Raw genomic sequence first — 14,152 nt, forward strand, 5'->3', positions numbered from 1 at the left:
TATGTTTAAATGTTTATTTGGTAAGATCAAAAGCCGTCCATACTAATGATATGACTTGATTATTATTTAACCAAACAAAAAGAGAAAAATCAGTTTGGTTGGTCAAATAGGGATCATTAACACTTTTTAGAAAACGATTTTAAAACTATTTTCGGACGCGTTTGTAGGTTTGAAATCTGACTCTTGGTCAAAAGCCGAAAGTCTCTTTAAGTTAATCTTTCCAAGTCAAAATTACTTTTCTGTTAAGTCAAAACTATCAATTTCTTAAAAATAGGTTTACCTCTTTAACGCGGAAGGCGCCCTTTATATGTGACAATAAAGGAATTTAATTTAAGGAGTAAACTCGGTTCTTAGTAGGCAAAAGCTACAAGTTCCCGTTAAATTGATTATTTGCTACGGATAGAAAATACTGCCCCATAAGTGATTTCATTTATGCATGACTGGACCATAGTCTGATTTCATGATTTACATTCCAACTTGTTGCTTAAACTGTTACTTACTTCGCTTACTCACTTTGTTGCACTGCACTCACATCAATAATCTTGTTCACCTTAGATAAGCACCTTAGCAATAGAGTTGATAGATTGACAATTGGTCTCTGTGGTTCGATAATCTTATATATTACTTTGATAGGCTGTGCACTTGCAGTTCTATATTTAGGCTATACGTAAACAACCCATCAAGTTTTTGGCGCCATTGCCGGGGACCAACTTCGTCAAATTTCGTACCCTATTATTATCCCGTTTAGACTAAGGCTATTCTAGCCGGTAGATGCGTAGAAATCGTAGCACCGGTAACCTATTAAACCCTTTAGTGGAACCCGAACGTTACGCCCGAGCACGTCTGTTTATCCTTAAGTTAAGGAAAGCTATGGCCGAAGACCGTAACCAAAGCCCGCTTAAAGAGTTTGCTCAACCATCTAATGAGGAGCCTAGTTCTAGTATAGTAAACCCCGCTATAACAACCAACAATTTCGAACTTAAGCCCTCACTATTACAACTAGTACAACAAAACCAATTCGCTGGTCTCGCTACCGAGAACCCGAATCAACATCTAAAGGTATTTATTCAGTTGGCTGACACCCTTAAGGCAAATGGAGCCACACCCGAAGCCATCCGCTTAAGATTGTTTCCTTTTTCCCTTAGAAGTAAAGCCCATGACTGGTTAGACGCCCTTCTAGCCAACTCAATAACGACTTGGGAAGACCTTAGGAGAGCATTTCTTGCCAGATATTTTCCACCAAGTAAGACCGTTGTCCTTAGGAACCTGATCACTAGTTTCACTAAAAACCAAGGCGAATCACTTTTTGATGCCTGGGAAAGATATAAAGAACTTTTGAGAGCTTGTCCGCACCATGTCCTAGAGCAATGGTTAATCATACATACCTTCTATATTGGACTCCATTACAACACAAAGATGTCCATAGATGCTGCCGCTGGCGGAGCATTGATGAACAAACCTTACCCTGACGCTTGTGCCCTGATAGAGGACATGGCCCAAAACCACGTCCAGTGGGGAATAGAACGAGTGACAGTAGAGAAAAAGGAAAGCCATGGAGGAAAGCATGAGATAAGTTGCATAGACATGATGAATGCCAAGATGGATACCCTGGCCTTGAGAGTTGAGAACATGTCTCAAAACCCTACCACAGTGGCAGCAATCCAATCGGAGTGCAAACTCTGTAGAACTCAAGGACATCAAACCGTTGACTGTAACCTTTTGAACGAATCTAGCTCAGACCAAGTTAACTATACCCAAGGGAACCCTTTCTCGAATACATACAATCCTGGATAGAGGAACCACCTAAATTTCTCTTACAAAAACAATAACCCCATCCAAAATCCCGGATCCTCGAGACCCCAAGGATTCCAAACGCAAAAACAAAACCAACCTATGCAAGTTGTGCCACCAAGACCAAACCTTAAAGAAACCATAGACACCTTTATTCAGACTTAAACTCAGAAAAATAAGAAGTTTATGAATCAACACATTCACACGAATGAACTAGTTACTCAACTGGAAACCAAGTTTGACCAGCTGATGACCCACACCAAAATGCCTGAGTCCCAAATTTCCCAAGTGGCCCAAACCATCTCTGCACAAGTTGTACCTGGAGGACAATTCCCTGGACAAACTCAACCCAATCCTAAAGGCCAAGCAAATTCTATTACCTTAAGAAGTGGAACCGCTTATGAAGGGCCTAGAAATCCTAACCTAAGCACACCAGAAAAACCTAAGGAAGATGCTGCACCCAAGGACCAGGTAGAGGAACCAGAGAAACCTGAAAAGCAATCAAAACCAGAAGTAGGGAATCACACACAACAACCTTACAAACCACCTATTTCTTTCCCACAAAGGTTGAAAAACACCAAAACAGAAAACCAATTCCAAAAGTTTATTAAGGTAATAGAGAAACTCCACGTAGAGATCCCTTTTACCGAAGCAATAACCCAGATACCATCATATGTCAAGTTCTTGAAAGATATTTTGTCCAACAAACGGCGACTCGACGATCCTAAACCTTTGGAATGTCATTCCATATCTGAAAATAAACTTGCCAAGAAAGGCAAAGATCCCTGAAGTTTTTCTATCCCTTGCATCCTAGGAAATCAAATGATAGACAAAACATTTTTAGACCTAGGAGCGAGTGTAAGTCTGATGCCTTTGGCTGTCTGTAAGAGGTTAAAATTAGGAGAACTTCAGCCTACTAAGATGTCATTACAACTAGCTGATAGATCTATCAAATACCCCATGGGCATTTTAGAAGACATACCTGTCAAGATTGGTCAGTTATACATTCCGACCGATTTCGTAGTAATGGATATCAAAGAAGACGATGACATCCCAATCCTCTTAGGAAGACCATTCCTATCGACCACCGGAGCTATAATAGATGTTAAAAAAGGGAAGCTGACTTTTGAGGTAGGAGATGAAAAGATCGAGTTCATTCTATCGAAGTTTCTAATGGCACAAGTAATAGGAGATGCGTGTTATGCCATTGATGTCATTGATGAATGTGTGAATGAACTCGAACATAACGAATCCTTGATCAAATTACCTTCAACCCCCATTTTAGAGGATGACGAATTTAAGAGTATTGAACCTTACATTGACGAAAACCTTTTTGAATGTTTAGCTCTTACCCCTGACCCTATGCCGTGCACCAAGAAACCTACCATAGAACTTAAGGAACTACCCAAGAATCTAAGATATGAGTTTTTGGATGAGGAGATGAATCGACCTGTCATAATAAGCGCCACTCTAAACCAAATCGAAACAAACCAACTCTTAGATACCTTGCAGAAATATCCCTCAGCTTTAGGGTATAAATCTCAGATTTAAAAGGAATAAGCTCGTCCGTATGCATGCATCAGATTATGCTGGAAGAGAATTCAAAACTCTAAAGAGAACATCAGAGAAGAATAAACCCTATCATGAGCGATGTAGTTAAGAAAGAAGTCCTTAAGTTATTGGAAGCTGATATCATATACCAGATTTCGGATAGTGAGTGGGTAAGCCCCGTCTATATGGTACCCAAGAAAGGAGGTATCACCGTCGTGGAAAATGAGAAAGGGGAGCGTGTAGCAAAACGAACAGAATGAGGATGGCGTATGTGTATAGATTACAGAAAGTTGAACAAGGCAACTAGAAAAGACCATTTCCCTCTTCCATTCATAGATCAGATGCTTGAACGTCTAGCTAGACACTCGTATTTCTGCTATCTTGATGGATATTCTGGTTTCTTCCAAATCCCTATTCACCCAGAGGACCAAGAAAAAACCACATTTACTAGCCTTTATGGAACATTCGCTTACAGACGAATGCCCTTTGGACTCTGTAATGCACCTACCACTTTCCAACGCTTTATGATGTCGATTTTCGCAGACTACCTCGATGGAATTATGGAGGTATTTATGAACGATTTTTCTGTATGTGGATTTGATTTTAAAAACTGCCTTTCAAATTTAGAGAAAATCTTGGAAAGATGTGTGGAAGTGAACCTTGTGTTGAAATGGGAGAAGTGCCATTTTATGGTGAACGAAGGGATAGTCTTATGACACACTATCTCCGAGAGGGGTATAGAAGTTGATAAGGCCAAGATAGAAGTTATAGAAAACCTAAACCCACCTAAGACCGTTAGGGAAGTGAGGAGTTGATCAGTGCATTTTAATGCACGTTCTTCCATGTTTGTACACAAGTATTTCTTCGGTTTGTTTTATTTATTTTTATGTTTTAATATGTTTTTATATTTTATTTTATTTTTGCACTTATTTGTTTTTTGTATTAATTTTTCAGCAATAACAGTCTGCACGGAAACGATCATATCTGGAGTTCCAGGAGTCCGATTGAGGCGTTCTAATAATCGCCGGAAAGCTAAGAGAAAGAGCTACAATTCTTATGTTTGAGTCAAAGTCAGAATCGGACTGTAGAAGGGCCAGAATATGCGTTGAAGTTGCTGCACTAGCTTTAGTTAAGTTTCGGGTTAATTGGTTTTGGGCCTGGGTCGTATGTTTGACCCAGTTGGATTGTAAAACGGGTTGTGGCTTTGACTTAGGTTAGGCAGCTGCGGTCACTGTTCATCTATCACTATTCACGAAAATATTTTGAAGCTTTGGTACGATCGTGTAATGGAGAACTAATCCGAAGGTGAAATCTGCCGGAGTCGAGTTCCAAATACTTTGAGGTTTTTTTATCAATTCCAATTAAATTATTCATTCCTTTCAATATCGTGCTCTATGTCTTGTTTGCTTAATTCAAATTCCATAGAATATATATTGATTTGATTCGATGATTGTTCTTCCTATAATTTAATCGCGTTTGCTTTATCCGCGCAATTGTGTTTGCTTAATTCACAATTGTTATACCCCAAAATTTGCCCACATCTTTTTTCAAGAAAACTCCAATCTGAAAATTAAGAGTCTCATATAATTATGGATTATTTCAACAAATATCCTGACATATGAAATACTTAGTTTTTAGAATTTTTCTTACACAGTAATTTGGCTTGCAGTTGAATTTATTCTTACGCAAACACCAAATACTGTTTATTACTTCACACATGCTATTTATTTATTTACAGATAAATGGTACTGACACAATTGGTACAAAGTTAAATCTTTTTGCAGGCGCAGAATCAGGAAACTTAGACTGTACTGGTAACAAGTAGATTATTATTATCTTTTGTTTCCCACTAATTTTTGTACTATATTCCATTATTTGCAAAAATCTTTTCAAATCTCTTTTTCAAAAATCAAATCTCTCCTTTTTCCAACACTATCTCCACTTTCTTTCAAATCTTATTTCCACTCAAATTTTCCTTTTGTACGGAATCACACTATTCCTCAACGTCTCTATCCTTCTTTCCATTCTATAAATACCTCTCATTCTTCCATAAAATCTCACATCAAATTCTAATTCACTTCTCAAATTTCCACTTCATAATCCATCTTCTCTTCTTCCCTAACAAGAATGGCAAAATGGATAGAAACACTGTTCCTTACAGTCATCACCATTGCTACGGTGATCATGACTTTCTTCTGCCTGCATAGTCCTGAGGAGTGTGGACCTGCAATGGTTATGCTCCCAATCATCTACATGTTATTGTTCATAGCATGGGTCATTAATCGTCATTCTTAAAATTTGCCGTATTTCTTATTTCTTAAATGTACCGTTTATTCGTCGTACTGTTCAATATAGTATGTAATATTTGTACTGTCAGTATTAAATGTTGTACTATTTGTCATAATATTGCTTAATTACTAAGATAATATTTTGTGTGTTTTCTGCCAGTCAAATATTCCTATTTCTGTGCATTAAATGATTTTCAGGGTTATTATCGGTAATTTTGCCCGCATACCGTAAATATTAGTTATTTATTATGTCTGTGTTTTTCTAACAAGTCATGTAAATAAACTTTCATTTTTCACATAAAACAAAAACAAAAAACAACAAAAAAGAAAATTAACTTTGACTGTTGATTTTTCACTCTAACTGCTACATCAATACCTGAACAGTCAGTTGACAGCCAAACTGCTGGCAGTACAATTCTCAGTGTTTTGTACCATCAATCAAATCAATCTTTCACAATTCAAAATTCCAAGATTTTTGTTCTAGAAGTCTTCTGAATATCACGCGATTAGCAGAGACTCAACACTGCACAAAAATCAGGTACGCTTAACTGTCTCCTACACAAACAGTCCCTAATCAGGGTTTTTCTTGTTTTTACAGGAGCAACAAGTTTTGAGAGCTCAAATGGATTTCATACACATCCATATATCTCAAAGTACCATCATACAAATTTTCAAACTTCAATTCACTCAGACGCACCGTCAGCAGCTCAAACAGTCAACAGACGACCCGTTTGACCAAAAAAGTCAACAGACAGTCAAAAATGAAATTTTTTGTCAAAGTCCATATTTTGTCAAAGGATTCATCATTTGATCATTGGATGATCATAATTCATCAAGGAAAGATCAAAAATCAACAAAACCCTAAGATTCAAAATTAGGGTTTTTGCCTGAAAAGTCAACTCAACTTTGACTGATCATAACTCTCTCATCCTTCATCCAAAAAATTCAAACCAAAGCTTGTTTTGAAGGAAATTCAATTATCTTTCAAATGCCATTGATCCCATGGTCATTGGATTCACCATTTGAAAAATATGATCAAAGACATTACAGGTCATTTTCAAAGTCAACAAAAAGACACTTTGTTCAAAAGGACACACAAGGAGCTTCAAAAATCATTTTGACATGATACCAAAGACATTGGTTAGAGGACTCTTTGAGGTTTCCAAAAAGTGCAAGATCTCCTTCATATGACAAAAATTGAGGGATTTACACCTTGTTGAAGTTGGCTAAATTTTGGGAAAATGCATGAAACCAACATTGTTCAAAATTGCATTTTTTCCAAAAGGGGCCAAGTTTTCAGCATTCAACCATCATTTCCATGTTACTATGGGCCTCCCACGACCAAGGCTAAGCCCACATCATTTTTTATCCATTTTTGGCATAATTTTATCTTATTTTAAGATTAAAATTAAAAAGAAATTGAAATGGATAAAGAATAGCTTGTCTTCCAAGCAAGACTCATTCAACTCTGTCCCAAAGCAAAGTACAGCAGAGGAGAAGAAGAAAATCAAGCCATGGTGGCTTAAAGACAAAGCTACCAATGTTGAAAAAGTCAAGATTCCAAAAAAACTCATCAATGCTTTTGGCTTAGTTTCTAAGCACTCTAATGCTTATAAATAGGCTATAGCACTTCAGTAACAATGGAGACAGAAATTGAGAGCAAAACTCTTGCTTGTAACACACTTGTAATCTCTTAAAATATTCAAAGAATTTTGAAATTCGAATTCCAAGTTTAAGTCACTTTCCATTCAAACTAAACACTCAAACACGTTCCTTGAACATCACTGAAGCTATCTCAATCAATTACAAGCCTTGAAGCTCACTGAATCGAGCTACACAGGTCAAAATTTGTTCAAACTAAAATCAATTCGTATCTGGTTATTCACACACGTTTAACAAGATGTAGACATACTATTGAGTTTGGTTTGAGGTGTAGATCATTTCTGGAAACTTAATTGAAGTTTGGACATGTACAAACGAAATCACCATTTTAGGGTTCATAGCTTCAAAATTAGGGCTTTCCAAATTAGGCAAAATTAGAGGTTCTAATTAGTACCATTGAATTCGCATGGACCAAACGAATTGAACTGATAGGTCGCGCCAAGTTTATGTGTACGTTTGACCCTATTCGCTATTTTGCAGGTTTAGTAAGTAACCAATTACAGCGCTTTTGGTAAGAAAGCGCTATTAAAAGTCTTGTCTGAAGGTTGAAGACGAAGACGTGTCACCTCCCTATTGGTTCTGACGCGCGCGTTTTTTTAAATATAACCCTTGGTTTCAGTGTTTTGCAGGCGTGTCATAAGTGATGTTCCCTCACCATCTGGACCATCTGATCTCATTTATGACTCATCCAACGCTCCAGATCACGCGTGCACACCATACTCCCTCATAAATTTCCACACAGGATCAGTATCCTTTTATTTCTATTTTATTTTCTATTTTATTTTGATTTCTTTGTTAAATTAATTAAAAATAGTTTTAAAAATCCAAAAAATACACAAAAAATATTTTTAGACTTCTAAAATAATATACTATTTTATGAAATAAAAATATTTTATTTTTCTTCAAAATTTCAATATTTTGCATAATTAATTAGTATATATTTATATATTTGCTTTTTAATTATTCTAACCAATCAAAAAATCATAAAAAAAATTGTTCTTTGTGTTAAATATTGTTTATATATTATAAACTAATTTTGTACATATTTTGAATAATTTTATCTTTAAGTTTTAATTATTTGTATAATTATTTGCATAATTATGTTTTAATTAACTTAAATCAATTTCAAATCAATTCCAAAAATTCCAAAAAAATTAGTTTTGTTTTAAAATTAATTAACAAATATTTTGTACATATTTTAAACTTAATTTCTAGGTTTAAATCAATTTTCATCTCTTTTCTTCATTTTAATTTAATTAATCATGCATTAATTATAATTAAAACCAATCATAAAAAATCCAAAAACATGCCTTTTATTTTTCTTGCAATTTAAAATTCCTAGATAAATGTATAGGATGTCAAATTCATGTAAATAGGCTAGTTTACATTTCCCGCACAATCGATGTAATAGCGTAGATTTACTTTCCGCACTTTACATTTCCGCACTTTAATTTCCAGCAAATATAAACTGCGTGTATGTCAAAGATAAAATTGAACCGTTAGATCACTAACTTCAAAGATAAATATCTGAATCCAATCACAATCACACTTGCACCTCTTCAGGTAATCCCTTCTCATTCTTTCAAAATCAAAGTCAAAATTCCACTGTTTTGAGTACAAAATCGAACCTTGCTTTTATATCCGGTGAAAGGATAGATTTTTAAAGGAAATAGGATAAAGACCTTACAACTCAGGGTAGACCTCCTAGTTTGCTTGCTCAAATCAAAACAAACAAAATTCTCATACACTGTTGATTTTTCAAAACTTTCAAAAAAGACAATACTTTGTATACATCCAAACACGGGTTATTACAAAGTTAACGTTCTTTTCAAAACATCTTTCGAAAGATAAACAAGCATTTTGTATACATCCACACACGGATCATTACAAAATTCAATTTACAAAGGTATTTGAAACCACATATGAGCAATTTCAGAGCAATTGAAAAGTGATCGAAAAACAAGTGAGCTAAGCAAACTTAAGAGCCCATGGATAACCATGGATACAAAGGGTGCTAACACCTTCCCTTTGTATAACCTACCCCCTTACCCAGAATTTCTTAAAGGTCTTTTTTCTGTTTCTTTTATAAACCTTTCCTTAATTGGATAAAATAAAAGGTCGGTGGCGACTCTGTGATATTTTCAAAAATGCGAAAGCATTAAGCGACAAAAAAGAGTCAGTTCACGTATCTCTACAGATCAGAGGTATGGCCCGGTATTAAAAAAAAATCGGAGGTCCACAGAACTGGCGACTCTGCTGGGGACATACTTTCAAAAAACAAAATGTTTTCAAAAGGGGTTACCTTAAGAGAATAGATCACTTCGATGTTTTCAATTGTTTGACTTGATTGCTCTATTTTTCAAAGGCTTGCTTGGGTATTTTGCTTGTGTGAAAGATTCTAACCCGAATCTCGAGATACCTTAAGTATATGACATTAGACCAAGGAAACTGTACGGCATGTACCGATACGGTTGATCTGGTAGTCATCGTTAGTGCGATACTTTGGTTTATACTGATGTCCCTTGAAAACGATCAAGGAGTATATTAGGCTTCCGAAATGTCATTAAACACTAATTTGTCTTAGAACCTTTTTAGTTGAACTTGACTTGTGGCCTATTAAGTGGCTAGCTTTGAAATTGATCGAAGTTAGTTATCCTCGAGGAATATTTTGATCGGCCGCTCGAGCGCCGTATTGAGATGTTACTTCCAAGGATCATAGAACCCGAATACTATTCTAGGACAGGTTTTAACCAACTCAACTTCAGTGGGGAGGGTATCACCTATCAGCTCCATGCAAGCCTTTAAACCTAAGGCTATTGTTTGATTTGTTTTTGTGTGCCACATGTTTGCATCATAAGCATATCATTTTTGCACCAAACACTTCAAGGATCAAAGAGTTTACCTTTGTTTTTGCAGGTAATGGCTCCCGCCACCAAAGATTACATCCGAATCAACATCTCAACGGTACCATCTGAACTAAAAGACTTAGTGTCAGAATTCCCCAGGAATGTTCAATTCACTGAAAGGCATGGTCACCTACTCCATTTGGTTACCTCAAAATTTGAAGAAGACATGATACGGGTCCTGTTCCAGTTCTTTGACCCTGAACATCATTGCTTTACCTTTCCTGATTACCAGTTGGTACCCACTTTGGAAGAATTCTCTGAACTAATGGGATTGCCTGTTCGAAATCAATTACCTTTCACTGGTTTAGAAAGGATTCCAAAACCTGAAGTCATTGCTGCTGCTTTACATCTGCGGAAATCAGAAATCGAGTCCAATTGGGAAACAAAGAGTGGAGTTAAGGGTTTACTTGCCAAGTTCTTATTGGAAAAGGCTCGACTACTGCTAGAAAACAAAAGTTATCCAGCTTTTGAGGAAGTTATGGCACTTTTGATCTATGGGTTGGTTTTATTCCCAAATCCCGACCAGTTCATAAGTGTACACATCATCAACCTTTTCCTAATCCGTAACCCGGTACCAACATTGCTGGGAGACATTCTACATTCTCTACACACTCGTACCATGAAGAAACGAGGAACTCTCATGTGCTGTATACCACTACTGGCTAGGTGGTTTACATTTCATCTTCCCCGATCAGTGTTGAGAAATGAACAAAGAATGCATTGGTCTCGCAGGATTATGTCTTTGTCTCATTCAGATATCCGGTGGAACAACTTCTTTCAAAGAGACATTACTATCATTGATCATTGTGGAGAATACCCTAATGTGCCACTCCTTGGCATCAAAGGAGGCATCACTTACAATCCCTCTTTAGCTCTACGCCAATTCGGATATGCAAGGAGCAACGGTCCTCATGACATGATTATCCATGGCATTGTGTTTGATTACGAGAATGATTCTCATAGACACCGACGAAGGTTCATACATGCATGGGGCAGTGTCTATAGAATAGAAAGCAAAACTCTGGGGCAATGGAATTCTATTCCTATGGAACCCTACCTCAGATGGGTCCGCACTCATGCTCAGAAACTCCTTATGCCATATCCCGCTGTTCTACCTGTGACTATTGAACCAGAGGTCGAAGGATATGAACCTCAAGTTATTCTACACCCGGACATGCCAACTGACCTAGAAGAGTTGCAAAAATCTTGGGTTCAACTCAAAGAGGAAAGAGACACCTTCAAATCATACTGTCAGGACTATGAGAGAAGGATATTGGAGCTCACCGGACAGCTTCAAGAAGAACAGCAGATCAACACATTCCTGGGGGCAAAGAGAAAGCGTCCACGGGAGACCTGAAGGATCATTTATTTTATTTCTGTCTTGTAAGCCCAAATGAGGCAAAGAAAAAAAGAAAAAAGAAGCAAAAAAAAAAAGAAATAAATTGATTAACTAACGTTTGTTTCTTCTTTAACAAATCTAAACTCTAAGATCCTTGAAACATTGCACACACATTTCACTTCATGCATTGCATATACATTTCATACATTGCATTCATATACATTGCATATACATTTCATACATTGCATACACATGGCATCCAGTCATACACATTGCATAACAGGTTCACATGACGGATTTCTCATCTTCTCGCTGTTTATTTCAGTCAGAAGAGATGGAATCCGAAACAAGCATCAAGAATCTCGAAGCACAGAATGCCCAAGTTCAAGTGGCAATTCTGGAACTGGCAAAGGGGCAGCAAGAACTGAAAGCCCTGATAATCAAGAAGAAAAAGAAGCCCAAAGGATCTGTAGGTGTGAGTCACCTGAGAAGAAAGATCAAAATTCCAGTCAAAAAGTTCACAAAGCCACCGATCCCTGAAACAGTCGGTGATGATGAACAAGAAGACAATCAAAGCAACCAGGGTTCTGCTAAACCCTCTCTCTCTTCAAATGAAGAAAATGATCATTCTGGGGACGAACCGGATAATGAAAAATACCAACAGCTGGAAGACCGTATGAAAGCTATGGAGATACAAAAAATACCTGGCTTAGATTTCAATGATCTGGGGCTCATCTCGGATGTTGTTATCCCTCCAAAATTCAAAGTTCCTGTCTTTGCAAAATATGATGGAGTTTCTTGCCCGAAACTACATCTGAGATCCTATGTGAGGAAGATACAACCTCATACAACGGATAACAAATTGTGGATTCACTTCTTCCAAGAAAGTCTGTCGGGTACACAACTCGAGTGGTACTACCAGCTGGAAAATACCAAGGTTCATACTTGGGAAGAATTAGCTGCTGCTTTTTACAAACAGTACCAATACAATGCTGATCTTGCGCCAACCCGTACTCAACTAAGGGGCATGTCTATGGGACCAAAAGAAAGTTTTAAAGGATATGCACAAAAGTGGAGAGATATGGCTGGAAGGGTTCAACCACCCTTATCTGATCGCGAACTAGTTGACATGTTCATGGGCACTTTAACTGGCCCTTTCTATAGCCATTTGCTGGGAAGTTCATCATCAGGTTTCACTGACCTGATACTGACCGGAGAACGTGTCGAAAGTGGCATTCAAAATGGAAAAATTCAAATAGGTTCCACCTCTGGTACTACAAAAAGGCCCATCAGTGGGAGAAATGAGGTCAATGCAACTCAAATTCAAAAAAGTCGCAAAAGTGAGCAGCATCAATCTGTAGGGGCAGTTCTGATCTCCGCATCTGCACCTCAAAAAGATCAACAGCCAAAATATACGCATCGACCAGATGCACCAAGAAGAAATTTCACCAAAATCAACATGCCAATTTCTCAGGCATTGCAGCACTTGCTAAAAGCAGATCTGATCACCTTAAGAGGTCCTCCAAAGAATGTCAACACTTCCTCTCTGAATTATCGCCCTGATGCGACATGTGCCTATCACTCAAACTGTCCAGGACATGACGCAGATCACTGCTGGGCCCTGAAAAATAAAATACAAGATATGATAGATGCTGGTGAAATTGAGTTCGATCCTCCAGAAACTCCAAATGTCATCACAGCACCTATGCCAAAGCATGACAAAACTGTCAACGCTATCCTGGACACTGTTTACATCTATGATGTGAACGAATTATCAACTCCACTCTGCGAAGTCAAAGGAAAGCTAATCCGAGCTGGTTACTTCCCAGGGTGTGACCCCGACTGCTTTTACTGCTCATGCCTGCCCAATGGTTGTGAAAATCTGAGGATGGGAATTCAAAAATGGATGGATCGCCGTATCATTATGTTTGAGAGGCTCCCTTCTATGGACGTACTGTGCGAAGTCTTTGCAAACGGGATAAGAATAGAGGATGTCTCAGTGATCTCCAGCTTACCATTCAAAATCTCTGCCAAGGCTCCATTCAAAATTTCTGCTACACTCAAAGTGGCATCAGTAGTCATTGCTAGTCCAACTCCATTTCCATACTCCTCAGACAAAGCTGTCCCATGGGGATATGACACTAATGTTTACATTCATGGAGTTAAGCAGAGTACCTCGACTGAAGAGACCGCAAAGTTAACTACTCCAACTGTGGGTAATATTGTGGGTACCAGCAAGATCACGAGAAGTGGAAGAATCTTTTCACCAGAAATTTCTCCAAATGTTGCTGCTGGTCCAGTCCGAGTCCCAGTTCCTAATCAAAATGTCAACGCTCGAGGCAAAGAGCCACAAGTTGAACAAATTCAAACCCCGGTGGAGATCACTGCTGAGGATCCATCAAAGCAAGAAATGGAGGAAATATTGAAAATCATCTGCAAGAGTGATTACAATATTGTTGAGCAACTGGGGCACACTGCTTCAAAAATCTCAATGCTATCTCTGCTAAAATATTCAGAAGCTCATGCCAAAGCTCTGATGAAGTTCCTGAAAGCTGCGCATGTGCCTCAAGAGATCTCAGTCGACCAATTTGAGAATTGTGTTGCCAATCTAACCG

At 37.7% G+C, this 14,152-nt stretch overlaps 2 protein-coding genes and 1 non-coding gene across 3 annotated transcripts; 2 read left to right on the forward strand and 1 right to left on the reverse strand.

The window, feature by feature from the left end:
- The first annotated feature begins 870 nt into the window (after nucleotides 1-870).
- LOC131622697 (uncharacterized) lies at nucleotides 871-1,794 on the forward strand. Its single transcript, XM_058893737.1, has one exon. The coding sequence runs from the start codon at nucleotides 871-873 to the stop codon at nucleotides 1,792-1,794; it is 924 nt and encodes a 307-aa protein (XP_058749720.1).
- Nucleotides 1,255-1,361, reverse strand: LOC131622738 (small nucleolar RNA R71). Its single transcript, XR_009289987.1, has one exon. It is a non-coding gene; the product is annotated as a small nucleolar RNA R71 (small nucleolar RNA).
- Nucleotides 1,795-2,055: 261 nt separating the features above from the next.
- LOC131622698 (uncharacterized) lies at nucleotides 2,056-2,580 on the forward strand. Its single transcript, XM_058893738.1, has one exon. The coding sequence runs from the start codon at nucleotides 2,056-2,058 to the stop codon at nucleotides 2,578-2,580; it is 525 nt and encodes a 174-aa protein (XP_058749721.1).
- Nucleotides 2,581-14,152: the final 11,572 nt, after the last annotated feature.

This window comes from Vicia villosa, unplaced genomic scaffold (assembly GCF_029867415.1).
Source record: "Vicia villosa cultivar HV-30 ecotype Madison, WI unplaced genomic scaffold, Vvil1.0 ctg.000041F_1_1_1, whole genome shotgun sequence".
Lineage (NCBI taxonomy): Eukaryota > Viridiplantae > Streptophyta > Magnoliopsida > Fabales > Fabaceae > Vicia > Vicia villosa.

Coding starts and splice junctions, on each gene's coding strand:
- LOC131622697 (XM_058893737.1), top strand. CDS start 871: ATGGCCGAAGACCGTAACCAAAGCCCGCTTAAAGAGTTTGCTCAACCA.
- LOC131622698 (XM_058893738.1), top strand. CDS start 2,056: ATGCCTGAGTCCCAAATTTCCCAAGTGGCCCAAACCATCTCTGCACAA.